At 43.4% G+C, this 21577-nt stretch overlaps 1 protein-coding gene across 1 annotated transcript in view; it reads left to right on the top strand.

Annotated features, from left to right (window-relative positions):
• Vps45 (vacuolar protein sorting 45 homolog) overlaps nt 1-21577 on the top strand; it is a 58852-nt gene extending 37275 nt beyond the window's left edge. The window contains exon 15 of the mRNA XM_036189900.1: nt 21248-21577. Within this exon, the coding sequence (XP_036045793.1) occupies nt 21248-21335 (88 nt within the window). The 3' untranslated portion in view covers nt 21336-21577. The remainder of the gene's footprint in view (nt 1-21247) is intronic.

The raw sequence follows: 21577 nt of genomic DNA, 5'->3' as shown, positions 1-21577 counted from the left end.
AGACTGTCTCCCTGTCCCGAGACTTGTGTTCAAGTTCCTGGTGTCTTAGAAAGATTGATTACCAAACTGCAGTAAACCAAAATGCTCTGGCACCAGCAGCACCTTCTTGAGAAGGCTGTGTCAGTGAGGTGAGGAGCTAAGCTTGGAGACACCAGCCATGCTTACTTGCATTGTGTTTTCTATGCTCAGAGAAGGAAAATCTCTAATAACCAACCAGACAGGCACTTTGAGAACAGCCGACCATGTTCAGCGCCACTGCTGGCCTTGGGTGCCTCTGTTTTGTTAAGTTTGCTCAGTTAACAAAAGAAGAGAAGACTACAGAAGAACAGTCTGTCTCAGGTCCCAGCTATCAGGAAATGCAGAACAGAGGGAAGAAAGTGAGACCCGGAGAGAGAGAAAACGGGATTCTTCAAGCGGCTTAGGGAACTGTCAGTGTCTCATGAGGAGGAGATGTATAAGAAGGGCCTTACATAAAACATGAGTATATGAAGGGAGAGCATGCTCTATTTACAGTTAACTCCAGGAGCAAGTTACACACGTCGTAGGCAGCGTGCACATACACAGAACTACAGGGCCGACTGTCCGGAATGTGTGTAGCAAAGTAAACAGTTGGATTATACATCATAAGTATGAAAGGCTGGGGTGTGGAGCTGAGGCATTTTTATTTCCTTATGTAAGAAAAATGGAAATATTGAGGCTTTGAATTGTAGCAAAGTTACAGGAAACTTAGATTGTTTTAGGAATCTGAACTTGGCAGTAGGGGTAGAAAGACTCCAGGAGAAGCAGGTCTGACGGTTGGATTTAGGGACTGGCCTGAGAGGGTCTGTGCTGAGACAGGTGTGTTTAGGTAACTGGAGTCATGAAAAAAACTTACATCTTCTTTCATTGCATATCATTTTTATTTTTAAACATGATTTTGCCTTTTTTATGGAAGTGTACACCTACTCTGAAAGGTTTTTGGTTTTTTTGTTGCTGTTTTGTTTTGCTTGTTTTAAGTTCAGAAAATATACAGAGAAGGAAAAGCCCCCGCAGCTCAACCACTTAATCCAACATCCTTTCAACATTTCTTCCAAGTCTGCATGGACATTCATTCATGTTAGCATGTGAGCCAGAAGGGGTCTCATTGCAATTCAGTTTTAGAACCTGTCTTTTCTAGTTAGGTATAAATACTGTTAGTGTTGAAGAGAATGTCATTATCCATTCACAGATTTTTAAAAGACAGGACTTCCTGGGTGGTGGTGGTTGTTGTTGTTGTTTTCAAAATGGTTTCTCTGTGTTGTCCTGGCTGTACTGAATCTCACTCTGTAGACCAGGCTGGCCTCGAACTCACAGAGATCCGCCTGTCTCTGCCTCCCAAATGCTGTGTGGGCCAGCACCGCTGGATAACTGCCAGGGTTTTAGCAATAGTTTTCCTGTAGCTCCCCTTGCGAACTTGGACAGTCACTTAGTCCCTTTGGCAATCTCTAGAACTTGCTGACGCACATTTTCTATTGTGTGTGAATTGCCAGTTAATGTCCTTGCCCACTTAACCATTACGGTGTTCTTTTGATTCTTCTTAGTCATTTTTAAATTTCTGTAAGTATAATTAAGAATATTGATGGGCTGGAGAGGTGGCTCAGAGGTCAACAGCACTGGCTGCTCTTCCAGAGGTCCTGAGTTCAATCCCCAGCAACCACATGGTGGCTCATAACCATCTATAGTGAGATCTGGCGCCCTCTTCTGGCATGTAAACAGAACACTGTATGCCTAATAAGTAAATAAACCTTTAAAAAAAAATATTGAGCTATCACGCCTGGAGGAAGAGGCAGGTGGATCTCTGTGAGTTCCAGGACAGCCAGGGCTGTTACACAGAGAACCCCTGTCTCTCCTATAGCTACACCCCGCTCCCATACAGTCTATGCTCAGTTTGGCTCAATCTCCTCCCAAATAGATTTACCTACAGACTTGTCCTTCTTCTCCTCTAGTTTATTGCTTCATTCTGGCCTTCTCTTGATAGAATTTTTTTTTTTACTAAAAAGCACCCTTCTTCCAGCAGCTAGTCACCTAAATATGTCTAAAAATGTGTTACTTCAGCTAAGTTTAGAATTCTGGGCTGAAAACCGGAGAGATGGCTCAGCAGTTAAGAGTACTTGCTGTTCTTCCAGAGGACCTGAGTTCAGATCCCACCTACATCAGGTGACTCATAACTACTTATAACTCCAGCTCCAAGGAATCCAACAACCTCTTCTGACCTTTGAGGGTGCACACATACATACAAATAAAAATAAAAATAAATCTTTTTAGAAAGAGGGAGGGGGGATTCTTATTTTTTAAAAAAAGAATTCTAGGCTGATAGTTTTTGTTTAGCACTTAAAAATAGAATTGTTTTCACTTGTTACTTTCAACAAATATTCTTTTAGTCTGGGCATGGTGGCACACTCCTTTAATCCCATTACTTCTGAGGCAGAGGCAGGTGGATTTCTGTGAGTTTGAGACCAGCCTGGTCTACAAAGCCAGTTTCAGGCCAGTTAGGACTATGTAGAGAGAGACTCTGAGTCAAAAAAAAAAAAAAAAAAACCTTTTCTCACTATAATTGTTAATTGTTTTTCATTTGAAGACAATCTTCTGATTCTTCCCCTGCCCCCACCCTCACCCCAGACAGGGTTTCTCTGTGTAGCCCTGGCTGTCCTAGAACTCACTCTGTAGACCAGGCTGGCCTTGAACTTAGATCTCCACCTGCCTCTGCCTCCCCAGTACTGGAATTAAAGGAGTGTGCCTCTGCTGCCTGGCTTCTTCTGATGCTTTTTAAAGATTTTCTTTTTTATCTTTGGTGCTCTAGTTTTAATATTCCATATGTAAATATTCTGATATATGTTACTTTCTATAGGATTTCATGTTTGGCATAAACTGGAAAAATCCTAGTCACATTTCTTTGGATGTTACCACTGCTCCACCTCCTGTGGTCTGTCCTAGAAGTCCTGTGAGGTGTGTGTTGGACCCTCATGTCTCTTAACCTCTGTTTTCACTCTCTGTTACCTCTGTGTGCTCTTCAGTATGACTTTTTCAGATCAATATTCCAATTCCAATATTCTCTCTCCAGCTCAGAGGACTCTGTGTTTAGTGTCTCCACTGAATTTTTAGTTTAGAATAGTATATGTTATATTTTAAGTCTATTTGTTTCTTTTTCAAATTTGCCTTACTTCTGTTAATGTCCTCCTTTCTTCTCATGCTTTGAAACTCTTTGTTTCTTTCAAGCCCTGTAATTTTTTAAATTAAAATATAATTATATCACTTCTCTTTTTTTCCCTTCAGTCCCTCCCATGCCCCTCAAATGAATGGTCTCTTCGATTACTTTTGTTGCATATGTGTGTGTAAATGCACATGTGTATACATCTCTATATGGGCACAAGGATAAGTTTAGAATGCAGTTAGGAATTGAGCTTTTAAGTACTTCTGTAATCTCAAGTGTGTGGGAGAACAGAACCAGCTGATGTTCAAGCATCCTGGTTACCATTTGTGGACACAGGATTTTCAGGTTCGTTTCTTAGTGAGACCTCTGTATCATGGAAGTCTCCATTCTAATTCCTTTTCTCCTGAAGCTGATTTCCTGTCCATGCCCTTGAGTAGTATTTATGTATCAACATTACCTATTATAAATACATACATAGTAATGCTTAGTCATGATTTGTTGAAGAATGCTGGTGTAGCACCCATCCAATAGTCTGGCTTATACTTTCCCATCTAATTTCTGATACCTCTGCAGTTTCCTCCAATTTATTTATTGGAACAGAATCTCACCATGTATCCCTGGCTGGTCTCAAACTCAGAGGTCATACTGCTTCTGCTTCCTGAGTCCTGGAACTAAAGGATGAGTAACCACCCCTCTCCTCTTGCTCTTTAACATTTAGATATGTGCTTCAGTATGTCTATAATTTTCTCTTGCCTTTCTATGTGTTTTGCTGTAGGAGAACCTTTACTGTATACATTCCACCTTAAGTCCAGAAATGGAAATGTCAGTGAATTAACAGTTAGGATTTGGGGAGCATATAAAATAGTTGTGACATTATATTTCATTTTCAAACTTTTAGACAATAATTGTTTTGAAAGGAAGCCTTGCATCCTAAAGCGATGAACTTGAAGTCTCATCACTAACTCAGTGGCTAATGAGGTAAACTTGAATGTTTTTTGGCATAGAAGTGACTTAATACTGTCACATTTTCTGGTTTTTCCCTTTGCTGCTGATAAAACAGTGATGCATTTAATAGTTACTGAATATATACTGTGTACTAAGGACAATACTAAATATTTTATGCCTACCCATCTAATCCAGATATATATCATCATCAGAGCAATTAATTGACAAGAGAGAAGCAGAGAGATTGAGGTTGGAAGCCAGAGCCCAATATGCAGTTCTTTCCTAAGTATATGTCATATGTCTCTGATCCTGCATTGTTCAAAATCTAGGTTCAAAAGGTTCTGTCAGTGCCAGCAGGCAGCCATCTTTGCTTTTAGTAGACTTTTATATTAGTGTTCAAAATATTGATTGACCTTTAAACGCTTTAAATGCTCTTCCTGAGAGTTACATTTTCTACTGAGTCTTTGTAGCTCCATGGCCTAAGAAAGCATCTTCCCTTCTGAAATATCAGAAGTGTAAAATTAAACATCGACATCTCATTTTTAAGATAAGTAGAATTACAAAGAATTATATACGCACATCCTAGTAAAATAGTCTTACCACATGTAAATAAAAATGAGTGTTTTCAGATGTTTAACTAATTAATAGTACTTTGAGTAAAATTTCACTTTACTGTTTAAAAAAAAAAGAGCTTAAGTTTTTTCATAAAATAGTGTCAGAGTTACTAAGCACATGATCTTCTGTGTGAAGTTAAGAAACAAGAGTCCCCAAATGGTGTCAGGTACAGGTTTCATCTGTGGAGCAGGTCCTTAGCCAAGCAGGAAGTGGTTGGTTACTCCTGTATCGTTTGTGCCGCTGTTATGCCAGTGGCTGTGCCTGGCAGTTTGGGGCCACTGAGAGAGGAAAGGTCAGTTTTTAAGAGTGTAGCCCCTCACAAGTCAACTACACTCCAGTAGAAGGCTGCACATCCAAAAATATTTGGGCAGCACAATTTGGCCTGGATGTAAAGGTGTGGGGAGATACAAAGTTGAGTGGGAAGGGAAGGATGGGGGAATCTGGGACAAGTTGAGGGAGGGAGGGAGGGTGAATATGATTAAAATACATTGGATGAAATTCTCAAAGAACTAATAAAAGAAAAAAGACAGCTCTGGAAAAAGAAAAACCAACAACTCTGGGTCGCCTGACTGCAGCTAACTTTGGTATTCCCTTGTCTGACTGAGAGCATGCTAAACATTTCCATTGAGTAGGTGACATACCACAGAAGAGCTGACAAATGAAGCCTTTAGGAAAAGGGACTTGCTATGGCAATTGCCAGACTGAGAGGGAAAAATTAATGTTTATAATTGATAAATGATCCAATATTAGATCTTTATAGTTTGCTTTTATATATAGTCTGCAGCCAATAAATAGTAAAAATATATCATTAACAACAAGAAATTATCATTATTGAAATCTCAAAGGCTATTATTACAAAGGCTTAAGTAATTAAAAAATTACTTATTTAAAAAATATGAGAATTCAACTTTTAGTGGAAAGGCTTGATTCTCATGATGAGTGTATACTATCTGAGGGATCACTAGGTTGTTAAATAATCCACTGTTCATTTTGTTGTTGTTTTGTTCCAAGCCAGGGTCTCTCTATTGCTCGAGGTGGCCCTAAAATCCTTGTGCTCAAGCAGTCCTCAGCCTCAAGAATAACTGAGTATATATCCCACTGATTTTCCGTCTCTTAAACAACTGAAGGCATGCAGCTCAGTGGTAGAGCCTGTGCATAGCATTCATGAGGCCGTGGGGAAAGAGGAGGGATACTCCCAGACTCTAGGTAGGAGAAATGCTAATATTTTATGAGAAAAAAATTATAGCTAGATATAGTGTGGCTGCTTATGAGCTTGTAATATGAACTTTAATATGGAGAGAATAAATGGCATAATTTGTTTCTGTAGATTGTTAGGGTTTGATTTAGAGGATTGTTGTTATACAATATGTGATGCATGGGTTATTTCTTAAGAAAGGCCCAAAGGACTAGATGACAGTGATGTAGTCTTGATCTCATGAACTCTGCCTGCAGCATGGTAATATTTTGAGAAACTATGGAGATGAGAAAGCAGTCTACTTTTAGATATGCCATAATGAATGCCCTCCTGTTAGACTTAGAACTGTGTAAGAAATGGTATGGACCGTCTCCCAGGGATTGAAATAATAAGTGCCCCAATAAACAGGAAAGACTCATATCCTGTGTCTTGTGAGTGGGTTGTCAAGACAGAAGCCACTGTCTTTACAGACTGGGACATGATTCTTGTGGAATTTCTATGGATACAGATCACTTGAATTCCCTGGTCTTTGCAATCTTAAATAAAATCTGAGCCTACCACAGATTTACTCTGAAGATGAATCTTAGAAACACCACTTACTACAGCATGCATAAATCACCATGGTTTATGATCTGGAGGAAGCTACCTAACATACAGGATAAATGGGTCAAAATTTATGTGCTTTTTAAAAAATCACAAGCTCCTTTACCCTTCTCATGGTAAATTTAATAACTGTCTTCTGTACATTGAAATTAAATCTTAGTTGTGAACAACACTAGCAAACAATAGAAATGCCGGGCATGGTGGCAAACACCTGCAACCCCAGCCTCAGGAAGCAGAGGCAGAGAACTTCAAGTTCAAGCCCAGCCTCGGACCCTGTCTCAGGAATAAAAGAATAGAAAGCCAGGTTCCTCCCTCCCTGGGCATTCCCAGGACTAACCTGGTTTGGACGATAGAAATCTTCCTGGTTGGGTTTTGTGGTGTCTGGGAGCATGGGGCAGTGCTGGGGACTAACCCAGCACCTGGACTGTCAGGGGATTGCTGTGTCCTGTGCTGTTTCTCCGGCTGGGGCGGTTTTGTCATGGCTTGGTTTGTTTTCTGACATAGGGCCTTTTGTAAGTTTCTTCATTTTAAGCCAGAAGGTACCACCCCATCCCCCACCATTTTCATTTAGAAACAGAACCTGGGAGTCACCCTGTAGCTTGAGAACGATCCTCCTACCTCTGCCTCCCCAGTACAGGAATTACAGACATATGCCATCGGACCTGGCTTTCTACTTCAGGGCTTAAACAGAAATAGATATTAGTTCAATCTAAAATTCAGGTTGCCATTCGAAGGTATAATTTAGGTGACCTTTGTCTGTTTGTTAGTTTTTGTTGTTTGTTTTTGGTTTTTTTTTTTTAAGTTTTTCAGACAGGAGCCATTGGCTGTTCTACCATGGCACCTTAGACACAAATAACCAAGAGGGAGGGAACCATATTAAAAAATAATGGTTTATTTGTGGGGGGGGTACATGCGCACATTCGCGCATACCTTTAATCCCAGCACTTTGGAGGCAGAGGCAGGCGGATCTCTGTGAGTTCGAGGCCAGCCTGGTCTGCAGAGTGAGTTCCAGGACAGCCAGGGCTACACAGAGAAACACTGTTTTGGAAATAATAATAATAATAATAATAATAATAATAATAATAACAACAACAACAACAACAATGGTTTATTACCACAGCAGAATTAACAGGAACCCGCTACTTTTTTTTTTTTTAACAAAAACATTTTGTTTTATTGTATATTCATTTTTGTCTTTTTGAGACAGGGTCTCACTTTTTTCCCTAACCTGACCTCAAATTAACAACAATTCTCCCGCCTCACTCAGCCTCTCAACTGCTGGCATTGTAGATGTGCATTACCATACCCAGTTAATTGTCTCTTTCCTAAGCAATTTCTTCTGTTAAGAATTCTGGGATTAAAAGTATGTGCCGCCACCACTTAGCTTGTCTGGGTTTTTTGTTGTTTTTGTTTGTTTTTTGAGACAGTGTTTCTCTGTGTAGCTCTGGAGCCTGTCCTGGAACTTCATCCATCATAGCCCAGCCTGGCCTCGAACTCACAGAGATCCTCCTGTCTCTGCCTCCCCAGTGCTGGGATTAAAGACGTGTGCCTCCACCATCTGGCTGGTACTATTTTTTATAGTGATGTTCTGACTATAATGAAGCAGGGTTCTGATGAGCAGACCTTCTGTGGTCACATGACATGTTTCTTTGGAGTCTTCTCTGATCAGACATAATTGTGATTGTCTTAGGTTAGATCTAAATACCAGTTCAAATAGCAGGAGGCTATTTGCTGCTAAGAGAGTGTGGTGGTCTCAATGAGAGCGGCCCCGTAGCCTCATGTTTCAAAACTCAGTCCCCAGTTAGCGGAACTGTTTGGGGAGAATTAGGAAGTGTGGCCTTGTTGGAGGAGGTTTGTTACTGGAAGCAGGCTTTGAGGTTTCAGAAGACTCAGACCATTTCCAGCTGGTTCTCTCTGCCTCCTGTTTGGAGTCTGAGATGTGAGCTCTCAGCTCTTCCTGCCGCCATGCCTTTACACCTCCAAACCTTTTCTCCTCCATCATGGACTCTAACTCTCTGGAACTGTAAACCTAATTAAACACTTTCTTTATAACTCACTTTGGTCATGGGTTTTATCACAGCAACAGAAAAGTGTGGAACCCAGATACCAAGTATTTTCACAGGAGAAATTATCTCCAGGGCCAAATTTCTACTAAAATTGCTTTCTAAATACAGTGAGAAGGGTCTCGTGATTGTTAGACCCTGCAGTGGCCTGAACATGTGCAGCTGTCTGGCCCGAGCCGTATGTCTCTGCGGTCTCTGCAGCTGTCGCGTCCTGTCTTACAGGACTAGCTCTCCATTTGCTTCATTAGTCACATTAGCATGCTGTGTCATCAACTGGGGTACAAATGCCATTTCACCTTCTATGAAGTGGCTGCTGCATGAGCCATTAACATAGAACCGTAAGTTCCTTCACCACCGTCTACACAGACGAGTCGGCAGCCATCTCACCCGAGAGTTCTGGAACAGATAGATATCTAGTGAACACGTGAGAGAATGTAAGTCAGTGGTTTGTTCGCTCTGATATGTAGTGAGCAAAAGGATGTGGGGAGACCAACTCAATAAGTTAATACATTCCATAGTGAATCAGAAAGTGATCTAGACTGAAGGCACGTGTAATACAAGGTAAAAGGGAAGTTGATATTGCTTGCAGACAGAGTGGGTCACGCTGTTCAGTGTGGTGTCAGGAAAACTTTGTTAACAGGTCATCTGTGCACAGACATGCGGAGGAAGCCAAACCAATGTAGAAAGAAAGTAGCCTGGGCACAGTTAGCACTGTATCCTGGGGCGGGATCATGCAGCGCATTGGGGAAAACACAAATGCTGGTGAGTCTGTGAGGAGTGAGAAGTGCGAGGGTATGCACTCAGATACACTAGGGGCCTGATCATAAAGGACCATGTAGACTCTTACAAAGACCCATTTTCACCATGAGTTGGAGAACATGGTAGATTAGTTGGGACATTTTTTGTTTTCATGTGTATGTGTCTGTATGAGTGTATGCCACTTGTGGAGGGTGTCCATGGCAGCCAGAGGAGGGCAGTCGTCCTCTGGGAATGGATTACAGGCAGTCACGAGCCTCGAGCCTCACACTGTGGGTGCCAGGAACTGAAGTCAGGTCCTCTGGGAGAGCAGCAAGTGCTTACCCGCCGAGCCCTCTCCAGCCTGGGTTGTCATTTGTTTTGTTTTTTGTTTTTTGTTTTTTGTTTTTTTCAAGACAGGGTTTCTCTGTAGCTTTGCGCCTTTCCTGGAACTCGCTTTGGAGACCAAGCTGGCCTCGAACTCACAGAGATCTGCCTGGCTCTGCCTCCCGAGTGTTGGGATTACAGGCGTGTGCCACCACCGCCCGGCGGGTTGTCATTTTTTTAATGGCTCTGTTGAGGAATAGTAATCATATCACACAATTGACCCAGTGGACAGTGCGTTGATTTTCAGCGTATTTACAAATATGTGCAAGCATCATCATAGTCTAGTTGAGAACATTTTTATCATCCCCTAAAGAATCCCCCACTCTAGCCCTAATCTGTTTCCTGTCCACACAGGTCTCTTCTTAGATGGGTTATGAGTGGAATTGTGTTTTCTTTTGAGTAGCTTATCTCACTAGCAAAATCTTCTGAGACTCACCCATGTTGTAATAGCATACTTCATTTCCCTTTGTGACCGAATATTTCACTGTATGCATGTACATTATATGATATCTGAATCGTTTTCCTCTTTTGGCTCCTATGAATAATGCTACTCAGAACATTTCTGTATGAGCCTTTGTACATTGTAGGTTTAAGAAAAGTCATAACTTATGTTGTGAATGTCATTTGAGCTACCAAAGCTAGTATGAGGGGCTGGAGACATTACTCAGTAGTTAACAATGCTATGGTCTTGCAGAAGACCCAGGTTCAGTTCCCAACACACATACTAGGCCTCTTCTGTCCTCCACAGGCATTTGCATGAATTGGTATGCATAATCTCACTCAGGAGCACACATACACATAAATAAAAGGTAAATAAATCTTTTAGAAGACTTTTTAGAAGCTAATGTGAACTAAAAGGGTTGTCCCCCAAATGAACATTTGTTAATTATGAAAATGCAGAATCCTAGGTGCAATAAACTGTAGTTTGTATTTACTCACCTGTAATAAATTGTGTAGCCGGAAAGTTTTCTCAGGTCCCGCCTGGCCCTTCATCCCACCCAGCCCTGCGGTCCATGCGCACGTCCCCTCAGCCACTTATAAAATAATCATTCAGAGGCTTAATATTAATTACCAATTGTATGGCCTATGGCAGGCTTCTTGCTAGCTTATAACTTAACCCATTTCTATTGATCTATAAGTTGCCACGTGGCCGTGGCATTACCAATCTGCTGGCATCCTGCTGCTCCTTAGGCGGCAGCTGGCATCTCTCTCTTCTCCTTTCTTCTCTCTCTATATCTGCTTGGATTTCCTGCCTGCCTCTGAGCTGCCTCGCCATAGGTCAAAGCAGCTTTATTTATCAACCAATCAGAGCCACACATATTCACAGCGTACAGAAAGACGTCCTTCCTTGCAGATGAATGAGATCTTGGTCTGGACTGACTTTAGGCAGTACTTAAGTCTGACCCACCACAGCAGTCAGTACTAAAGAGTTCTGGCCCTCACTGGAAGCAACTAGGTTAGCTGTGTGAGGACCTGATCCGGATGGACATAATTGTTCTAAGGGATAGAATCGCTGTTTTCATGAGATTCAGGATGGAAATGAATGTATTGAACTTCCGCCTCCAGAACTGTCCATTCACTCCTTCTTAAGACTTTGACAAGGACGTGTCCTGCTAGCTGACACCAAACCAGCAGGGCTAGTCATAGTGGGTTCTCTGTTGCAGTTAAATTAAGCCCTCAGTGGCTGTAAATCTGCAAAGCAATTAAAGACCTCATTTTCCAGTTACCTTCCTCTATCTAGCAAAGGCATGTGGTATAAGCAGCAGATAAGTAGGCGTTCCCTTTCCACCAAATAATGCATCCGTACTTACCGTAGACAGTAGAAAAGTAAAGTAAAAAAACATTCAAAGTGAGGTAACACAGAGCCACTGTGGCTTTCTTCCTTTGAGTTGTTTCTTTACCCGAAGATAAATGAAAACACTTAATGGCCAGAGTCACATGTGTCATGGTGTGGAGGTCCACTCACAGGAGTCACATGTGTCATGGTGTGGAGGTCCACTCACAGGAGTCACATGTGTCATGGTGTGTGGAGGCCCACTCACAGGAGTCACATGTGTCATGGTGTGTGGAGGTCCACTCACAGGAGTCACATGTGTCATGGTGTGGAGGTCCACTCACAGGAGTCACATGTGTCATGGTGTGGAGGTCCACTCACAGGAGTCACATGTGTCATGGTGTGTGGAGGTCCACTCTCAGGAGTCACATGTGTCATGGTGTGTGGAGGTCCACTCACAGGAGTCACATGTGTCATGGTGTGTGGAGGTCCACTCACAGGAGTCACATGTGTCATGGTGTGGAGGTCCACTCACAGGAGTCACATGTGTCATGGTGTGTGGAGGTCCACTCACAGGAGTCACATGTGTCATGATGTGTGGAGGTCCACTCACAGGAGTCACATGTGTCATGGTGTGGAGGTCCACTCACAGGAGTCACATGTGTCATGGTGTGGAGATCCACTCACAGGAGTCACATGTGTCATGGTGTGTGGAGGTCTACTCACAGGAGTCACATGTGTCATGGTGTGTGGAGGTCCACTCACAGGAGTCAGTGTTCTCCTTCCACCATGTGGGTTCTCTTCATCCACTGAGCCATCTCACAAATTTTTGGATTGTGTTTTTGTGTCAGACATAGTTAGGATAGGATCGTGTCGACCATTCCCTACCAGGTGTACTTTGGGCAAGGAGGGAGATTTTTGCCACAGAACATGGCTGCATAGTCCAGGCTGGGCTTGGACTCACAGCTTTCTCTTTGCCTCAGCTCCCCGAGTGCTAGGATTGCAGGTGTGAGCCTCCACGTCCAGGTCATATTTGTCTTTGTTATTCTTGTTATACTGAAAACATTTTCAGTTGTTTACAACATTCTTTACAATAATTTTAATTTAATTAAAATGTAAAGATATAGCTTTAATCATTGTAATCAGGCATTTAGATCGTTTACATTTTAAAATACATAATGCTACAATAAATATCATGTATATTAATAAATTCACACCCCTAAGCTTGATTATTTTTAAATGTATGCCAATTTCAAGGATTTGAAATTTCAAATATAAATTTGCTTAACATTTCTGGAAAGCAACTTAGTTAACATTATGAACTAAAAAGTATGGGATCAGCTTGATGGCTCACAGTAAGTTCTGTCCAGTTTGTAGGAAGCCTCTGCTCAGGTCGTAGGAATGTCCTGTCTCGATTGATGAGGTTGTTACCTAACTGCACCCTTTAGTCAGACTCACCAAATGATACCCTTAAATCAGAGTTTTATTATCTATGAATTCTATCTCAATTTTAAAAAGAAAAGGCAGGGTTGGGGATGCAGCCTAGTGAAGAATACCCGCCTGGCATTGCAAGGCTGGGGCTCAGTCTCCAGCAATGCCTGTGACAGAATTGAAGTGTGACAGGCAGAGTTCTGGAGCACCAGACTGGCATATTTTCCTAGATCTGGGCATCAAGATTGTTTTCCTGCTGTGCAGTGCAGTGTGGGTGAATGTCAGACCCCATGACTACCTGATCCCAGCTGGTTCCCAACATTCTGTAGCAGATTCTAAGGAGGACAGTAGAGGGCTGGAGAGGTGCCCCAGTGGTTACAATGATACTGCTCTTAAAGAGGCCCCAAGTTCCGTGCCTAGCACCCACATTGGATGATGGCCTGTAACTGCAGCTCAGGGAACCAGTGCCCTCTCTGGCCTCACAGGGTACCTGCTCTCAGGCACACACCTGCTCTCAGGCACACACCTGCTCTCAGGCACACACCTGCTCTCAGGCACACACCTGCTCTCAGGCACACACCTGCTCTCAGGCACACACCTGCTCTCAGGCACACACCTGCTCACAGGCACACACCTGCTCACAGGCACACACCTGCTCTCAGGCACACACCTGCTCTCAGGCACACACCTGCTCTCAGGCACACACCTGCTCACAGACACACACCTGCTCTCAGGCACACACCTGCTCTCAGGCACACACCTGCTCTCAGGCACATACCTACTCACAGACACACACATAGCTTGAACAATAATAAAACTCCTTTTTAAAAGAAGATAGTGTAACCAAAGGACTAAATTACAATGTGCACCTACTATGTGCTACACATTACTCTAATACAGTACACCTATGCTGTCTAATATAGTGGTCTCCAGCCATGCGTAACTTGAGCTCTTGACTGTGGCTAGTCAGATTTGAGGTGCATTGTAAGTGTAAACATTTTGAATTTCAAAGAAAAATACAAAAATAAAAAAACCACCAAAATCTCTCATTAATAATTTTAAGTTGAATGTATGCTGTAATGGTAATCTTTGGGTATATGAGTTTGATAACTCTTCACTGTAATTTAATTTCCTTTCATCTTGGTTTTTAATGACTACTGGGACACTTTCAGCTACCCATGCTTCTCACATTTGTGACACTAAACACTTGCAGTTTTGGTTTTGTTCCTTTATTTTTTGAGATAGGGTCTCCTGGCTGTCCTGGAACTCACTCCGTAGACCAGGCTGGACTTGAACTTGAAGATCCACCTGCCTCTGTCTCCCAAGTGCTGAGATTAAGGGTGTGTGCCACCATGCTTGGGCCCATTTGTTTTCTTTTCATAACAACCCAATGACACCTCATTGTTTTGGTGAGGAAACTGAGATACTAAAGAAGTTATAAATCCAGCCAGTGACGGAGCTGGAACTGAGCTCAGTTTGTCTCTCCCTGGGCACCGGAACAGTCCACTGAAGTAAGATTTGGGAAGGTTTACCTGCTGTACTTTTTCAGATCCTTTACTTTTAAATGTCACTTGTAAGGTAAGCAAAACATGAAGCCTTCCCCCCAGTGAGAAAATAATATAAAAGCGAGGAACCAGAATCATTTCATTTTAAGGTGTTTGTCATACCAAATAAAATTGAAATAGAAATAATTAATTTGATTAATTAAGGCAGCTAATGGAGGTTTAGAAGCCCAGAGGAGGCTGATGCAGGCTGTCAGCAAGTGCATTATAGATCCTACCTTAACAAGTAACACTAGAAACCTGGTCCTTCTCTTGTAACCACAAGTTGGTTCAATCCCTGAATTATTTACAGAAAAATTAGGATACTATGACAGAATTTGCATTTCAAAGAGAAAGGAATCCAGACACCAGGGTTCTTCTTTGCTTTGGGTCCTTTCAGGATCCCTTTGAAAGCATCAGAACCACTGACCAGCTTTTCCTTAGTCCTGAGTATGTGTGAAGTTCTGTTCAAGGTGCTGGAGAGGGAGCTGTGCTCCTTGCCCATGTGGGCTTACATCTAGGTGAAAGGTAGACACTTGGGAGGTAAAGCTGAGTTCAAACCTAAGGTGTCTCCTGATTCTAATGTATGTAGGTACTAACTAAAGACAACTTTTCATCATAAAAACAATATACAAGCCTTATATAAAAAATAATAGCCGAGCGGTGGTGGCACACGCCTTTAATCCCAGCACTCAGGAGGCAGAGCCAGGCGGATCTCTGTGAGTTCGAGGCCAGCCTGGACTACTAAGTGAGTTCCAGGAGAGGCACAAAACTACACAGAGAAACCCTGTCTCGAAACCCCCCAAAAAATTAATAATAATAATAATAATAATAATAATAATACAGGGGCCAGGTGGTGATGGCACACGCCTTTAGTCCTAGCACTCGGGAGGCAGAACCAGGCAGATCTCTGTGAGTTCAAGGCCAGCCTGGTCTACAGAATGAGTTCCAGGACAGGCTCCAAAACTACATAGAGAAACCCTGTCTCAAAAGACCAAAAGCTAAAGCTAGGGCTGGAGAGACTGCCTAAGAACACTTGTTCTTGCCTAGAATCCAGGTTCAGGTCCCAGCACCCACTTCACAGCTATCCATAACTCCAGTTCCAGAGGACCTTTTTCTGGCCTCTGCAGGCATAAATAAATCTTTAAAATATTAAAATGTTAATAAACACAATTAAACCAAAATAAGGTACTAAAATATGAAATGCCGCCACAGGGTTGCTGCCACTGTCCTGGCGCACAGTCTTTACCAGCAAATGTGTACACACCTTTTCCTGGCCTTTGAGTTTCAGATTCTGGCTCTCTGTGCAGCCCAGACTGGCCTTGAACTCTCAATCCCCTGCCTCTGTCTCTTGAATGCTGACATTAAAGGTATATAGTGCCACACAAGCTATTTTTAAATAAAAGACAATGTGTTTTCAATAAAAATACTTACTATGTCATTTTTACTAATGGAATCATGTTGTTGTTTGATTACCAATCATCAGTTTTTTTACATTAACAAATATTTATTATGTAAATATTATTCAGGAGCTATCATGAGACATATTTGACAATTGTTTTTGAGACAGGATCTCATGTAGCCCAACTGACATTCAAATGGCTATATAGTTAAGGATGGCCTTTCCCACCTCTTGGGTGCTGAGGGTACATGTGTGCACTACCATACCTGTTGTATGCAGTGCTGGGAATTGAACCCAGGGCTCCACGCAGAAAGTACTTGACTGCCTCAGCAGGTCCTCAGCCCCTGGTTGATAGTCTTTGTAAGTTCTCACTCTTAGAAACTGGTATAAATATCTCATGTGCATCCTTATGCATTGTCCACGTGGGGTATCAGCTAAGCATGAACCAGGTGCTAGAATACTTCCTTCACTATGGATATTATCTCATCTAACCCTCCTAATCCAAGAAGTAAGGTCATTGTGATCCCAACTTCCAGATGAAAACCAGAGGAATATTAAATGATTTGCTTGGGTCCATCGGGAAGTACAAAGCTGGTATTCTAGCTCTACCTTTGTGCTAGCAGCAATGTGAAGAAATGACTGCGTAGAAGGGAACGAACATCTTAAAATTCTAACTTGCAAGCCAGAAATGGGTTTTGCTGTTTTTCTTTTTAATTGGTTTTTTAGGACATTGTCTTATGTAGCACAGGCTGGCCTTGAACTCCTGATCTTCCTGCCTCCATCTCTTGAGTGTTAGGATTTTAATTCTGTTCCTATAGTTATGGTTGCTCTGACAAACTGCTGTGGTCTTGGGTGATTGCAGTGGTAAGAAAGTGTATCTGTGGGTCTGTCTTCTCCTCGCTGACTCCCTCTTGGGCCTGCAAGACTGATCTCGAAACTTCCTTCCTCTGCGCATGGTGCCCAGTGAATCCCACACACGGTGCTGGACCCATCCAGAGTCCCGGTCCTTCTCAGTGAGAGCAGACACAGAGCCAAGAGCTTTGTTCTTTCTTTCCTAAGTTCGGTATCAGTAAAGATCGGAATTAGAAGCCAGGCGGTGGTGGCGCACGCCTTTAGTCCCAGCACTCAGGCGGCAGAGGCAGGCGGATCTCTGTGAGTTTGAGGCCAGCCTGGTCTATCTACAGAGTGAGTTCCAGGAAAGGCGCCAAAGCTACACAGAGAAACCCTGTCTCAAAAAAAGACAAAAAAAAAAAAAAAAAAAAAAGTGTGTTTGGAGAGATACTGACAGATCTATTTTAAAGAGTGTACAGACAACAAAGCGGTAAAGGACTGCACGCTCTCAGTTCACACTAGCATGTTAAAGATGCTGAGAAACTGTACAGTAAAAACCTCTCACATTGTGAGCTTATCATATATGTTAGAAAGCACACTGCAGTGAATGCGCGAACCGTTGGCCTAACTCCAGGACTAGAACATTGGCCAGCACCCACGTGCTCCTCTCCGGTTACAACCCTTATCTTCCCTGGCTTTAATGCGGGAGTGCGCATCTTTATCTGTAGGGAATGGATTTTAAACAACAGCGTTTAGTTTGCTTGGTTTTCATCACAACAAAAGCAGCATTGCATATGGTCAGCGGGCGCTGCCTGTGAGTTCTGTCTCCATCGTGGCTGGTGGCTTGTCGGTGCATTCTTCAGTTTTCCTGTGGACACACCAGGTCTCCTCTGGCCCTCCCACCGTTGAAGCCCGAGAGGGTTTGTTGTTTTACTGATTTCCCCATTGCTGCCTCTTCTTTCAAGGAGCAAAAGAAGTGTGATGCAGGAATACACTCCTGCATCGGCTTGATGTGGTTGCCCTGGTGGGAGCACAGGAGATGGTGCTTCGAGCTCTGGAAGCCAGCATCCAGGAGAGGAAACAGAGTGAGCAGGATGGGCCTCTTCCCCATCTCAGGCGCCAGCCAGGGAATTCAACCAACCTATATTGCTCAAATTCGAATAGCAAGGACGCAAAAGATGCGACATGTCTTTTGGAGTATCCGTTTTCATATGCTTGGGAGATACGTAAGGAAGAATTAAATTAATAAAATAAAATGAAGTTGGGGCAGGAAAGTATAACGGTTTTCAGGAAAACAGAAAACCCCAGGTGGGGTTCTGTGTGTACACCACACTTGAATTAACTGTTTCTTCGTACATGGTCCATAAAGACATAAAAACATATATTCAGGTTTTTTAATTACATTACTTCGTGTGTATGGAAGGGGTATGCATAGCATGGCACACATGTGGACACTGGAAGACAGCTTGTGGGCATTAGTTCTCCCTTCCACCACATGCACCCAAAGATCAGACTCAGGACCTCAGGCTTGGCATCACACACCTTTACCCACAAAGCCATCTCACCAGCCATTTCAATGCACGTATAGAATAATGTTAGTCCCCACGGATCAGCCTCTCCCTCTCTCTCCTCCTCCCATGTAAGTCTGCCTCCGGACTATGGTGAGAAGGATAAAGATGCTGACTTAGATTTATACATACGTGTGTAGTAGTGTTGAAGTATTGTTAGGAACAGTTATGCATAGGAATTACCTAGTAATTAACAGGACATTAACGCTCTGAGTGTTGGCTTCTGCTGATACTAGAGACTAGAAAGTAAAGATGATACCAAGCATTTTAAAAGGATTGAGTTTTTGTTTTTTTGGTTTTTGATTTTTGATTTTTCGAGACAGGGTTTCTCTGTGTAGTTTTGGTGCCTGTCCTGGATCTTGCCCTGTAACCCATGCTGGTCTCGAACTCACAGAGATCCGCCTGACTCTGCCTCCTGAGTGCTGGAATTAAAGGTGTGCGCCACCACAGCCTGGCTGATTTTTGTTTTGTGAGTGTTTGCCTGCATGTGTGCAGAGGCATCAGAATCCCTGGAATTGGAGGTACAGGCGTTTGTGAGTCACTGTGTGGGTGCTGGGAACTGAACCCTGGACTTGTGGAAGTGCTCTTAACCGCTGAGCCATCTCTAGCCCAGTGCCTGCTTTTCTGTGTGTGTTTTCTTGGATTGCTTTCCCAGAGTCAGCCTCCTCACCCCCTTCCATCTGCAGAGCTGGAAAGGCACCTGGTGATGATAGCACAGACTGAGAGCAACAGCGCTGGCCGTCAGTCAGTCCAGCACTGGCTGTTTATGCCACACACCCCGCCCAGATGCGCTTGTGTGTCTGCCAGGGTTCATCACCGCGTTTCTGCGCATATGTAGTTCAGTGCAGGTCACAGTCATGCTCAGTAAATGTTTATTAAATTGAATTTAACTGAACTGGATTGGATTCTAGCTCCACACAAGATTTTTTAGTTTGTTTTTAGGTGAGATTGATTTTTTTTAAATCTAGACAAGAAAAGGCATTCTTTTTGTCTCATTGTTTTTAAACATAGTCTAAATTTAGGATACAGCTACCAATATGTTCGTTGCCCATAATTTTTAAGCATTCTGAGCAATGACTCATCAAAGTCCCTAAATAGATATTTGAAAAGTCACAATAGCCCTGGGAAACAAAATTAGGTTTGGCAAATACCGTGTTTTCTCTTTGCAGTCAGGAATGTGCGGTCTTGCTGATCTACATGGGAGAAGCGTGGTGTATAATTTTAGCAAGTTCTTTTCCCTTCATACTAGAGTTGAAAATGAGCAAAGATCACCTGACCAGTTCCTGTAGGGCATCCAGCACAGTTTCCTTCTTACTAGACACCATTTGCCAGAGACTGTGGCCTTTCCAAATGGCAATACTGCCTCCTCTCCTGACCCTGCCTCAGTGTCCCCTGGTATTTCCAGTCCAGTGGTGAGGGAGGCCAGCTCCCACTTTTTCCCCAGGGTACTCTTGAGCAGGGAGAAGTGAGAAATATGTAAATAGGAATATGGAGGAGAGAAACAAACACAGGATAGCCTCGGGAGGGCCTGGGTCAAAACCCACCAGCCCCTTCTGTCTCTGCTAAAGGGCTTTTAAAGGGATACCAAGGGGTGGAGCAAAAGACCTCATAGCCATGCACACATGCATGCACGCACGTGGTCCAGCCATCCCCTAATGCAGCTCTGCTGTGTAACGCAAGCTCAGATCTCACTAGGAAACCTCTGTGGACCTCCACACAGAGGCTGATGGGGGAGGCCTGACAGAGGCGCCTGTGTTCCAGTGGAAGGTAAAGAAGCCTGGTTTCTACTCCTTTCCCTCATTCTTGTCTGTAAGGGAGTCTGGGATTTAAATCTTCCAGGCTGAGCTGTCACGAAGTAATGAGGTTCCTCCCGTTCATCTCTCTGCTGCAGAGGTGTGTCTTGTGTCGTGAGTCTGGAGCATGCTTACAAATGCCATCAAAATAACCCTGGTGTTAGAGAGAAGCATCCCTCACCAATGGGTGAAGACTTTAGTTAATCATTCATTCAGCCTACGTTTTGGGGTGGCTTTACTAAGCCCTGCAGAAGTAGCTGAGTTAAACTTTCTCCAGCTTAATCATCCCTGTCTAATGTGACAGGCGAGAGCCAACACCTAAGGTCCTCTGACCTCTACAGGCGCGCTGTGACACACACACACACACACACACACACACACACACGGTTTTTTTTAGGAAGATTTTAAAGAGGAAAGAGTATCCAATAAGATAAAAATCTGTACTTTAGGAAAATACAGATAATAGTGCTAACATAACACCTAAGGCGGTGGTTCTCAACCTGTGGGTCGCAACCCCCACAGTGGTCACATATCAGGTATCCAGCATATCAGACATTTACATTTCAATTCATAACAGTAGCAAAAATATAGTTATAAAGTAGCAACAAAACAACTTTCTTGTTGGGGGTCATCACAACATGGAACTATATGAAAGGGGCAGAGCATTGGGAAGGTTGAGAAACCACTGTCCTAAAGTAATACATAAAACCTTGCCTTTAAAAGATCTGGGGTCCTATACCACTTAGAAGGCTGAGAGAAAAGGGTGCTATGAAGCCAGCCTGGGGGACACAGCTCCAGGTCAGCTGTGGCACAAAATCCTGTCCAAAATAAAAACCAGGAAAATTGTGAGCCAGGCAAGGCGGTGGCGCACACCTTTAATCCCAGCACAGGGAGGCAGAGGCAGGTGGATCTCTGTGAGTGTGTGGCCAGCCTGGGCTACAGAGCGAGTTCCAGTACAGCCAGGGCTACACAGAGAAACCAAAAACAAAGAAAACACAGTAATGTGATAAAGGCCTTGTCGATCCTCCGGGCCTGCATGTTCTATCCGGCACACCTCTACCCAGCACACAGTGTCAGGCCAGGGCTCCTCAAGCTCTCTCCAGGTGTTCTTACCCAGTTCAGTGCCATGAGAATGATGTTCTATTTTGCTGAGGCTTTTGCTTTTCTGCTGAATAACCTGGAATCTCCTTGTCAGTTTCCTAGAGGAAGTCCTGGCCTCTGGGCTGCACAGCCGCAGCAGGGAGAGCTCACAGGCCACCTCAAGGTCAGCAAGCAGAAGATGAGATGGCAATGGAGAACATCGTCGTCATCGTAGTCAAGGAGAGCACAGCCTCCCTCTTGGCCCGGCCTCAGCTCTTCCCTGCTGACTGGGGGCTCAGAAGGGCTCTAGTGTGTGTTGTAACTCACGCCAGGTCACCCCAACATTCCCGAACTGTTGGCGCAGATGCCGGGACTGCCGGGATGATGAGCCGTCCCAGCCCACCTGTGATTCTGTGTCAAATAAATATGTTCTTTGTGTATTTGA

Source organism: Onychomys torridus, chromosome 6 (genome assembly GCF_903995425.1).
Source record: "Onychomys torridus chromosome 6, mOncTor1.1, whole genome shotgun sequence".
Taxonomy (NCBI): Eukaryota; Metazoa; Chordata; class Mammalia; order Rodentia; family Cricetidae; genus Onychomys; species Onychomys torridus.
Note: the sequence above shows the minus strand (reverse complement) of the source record. Positions and strands in the feature narration are given on the sequence as shown.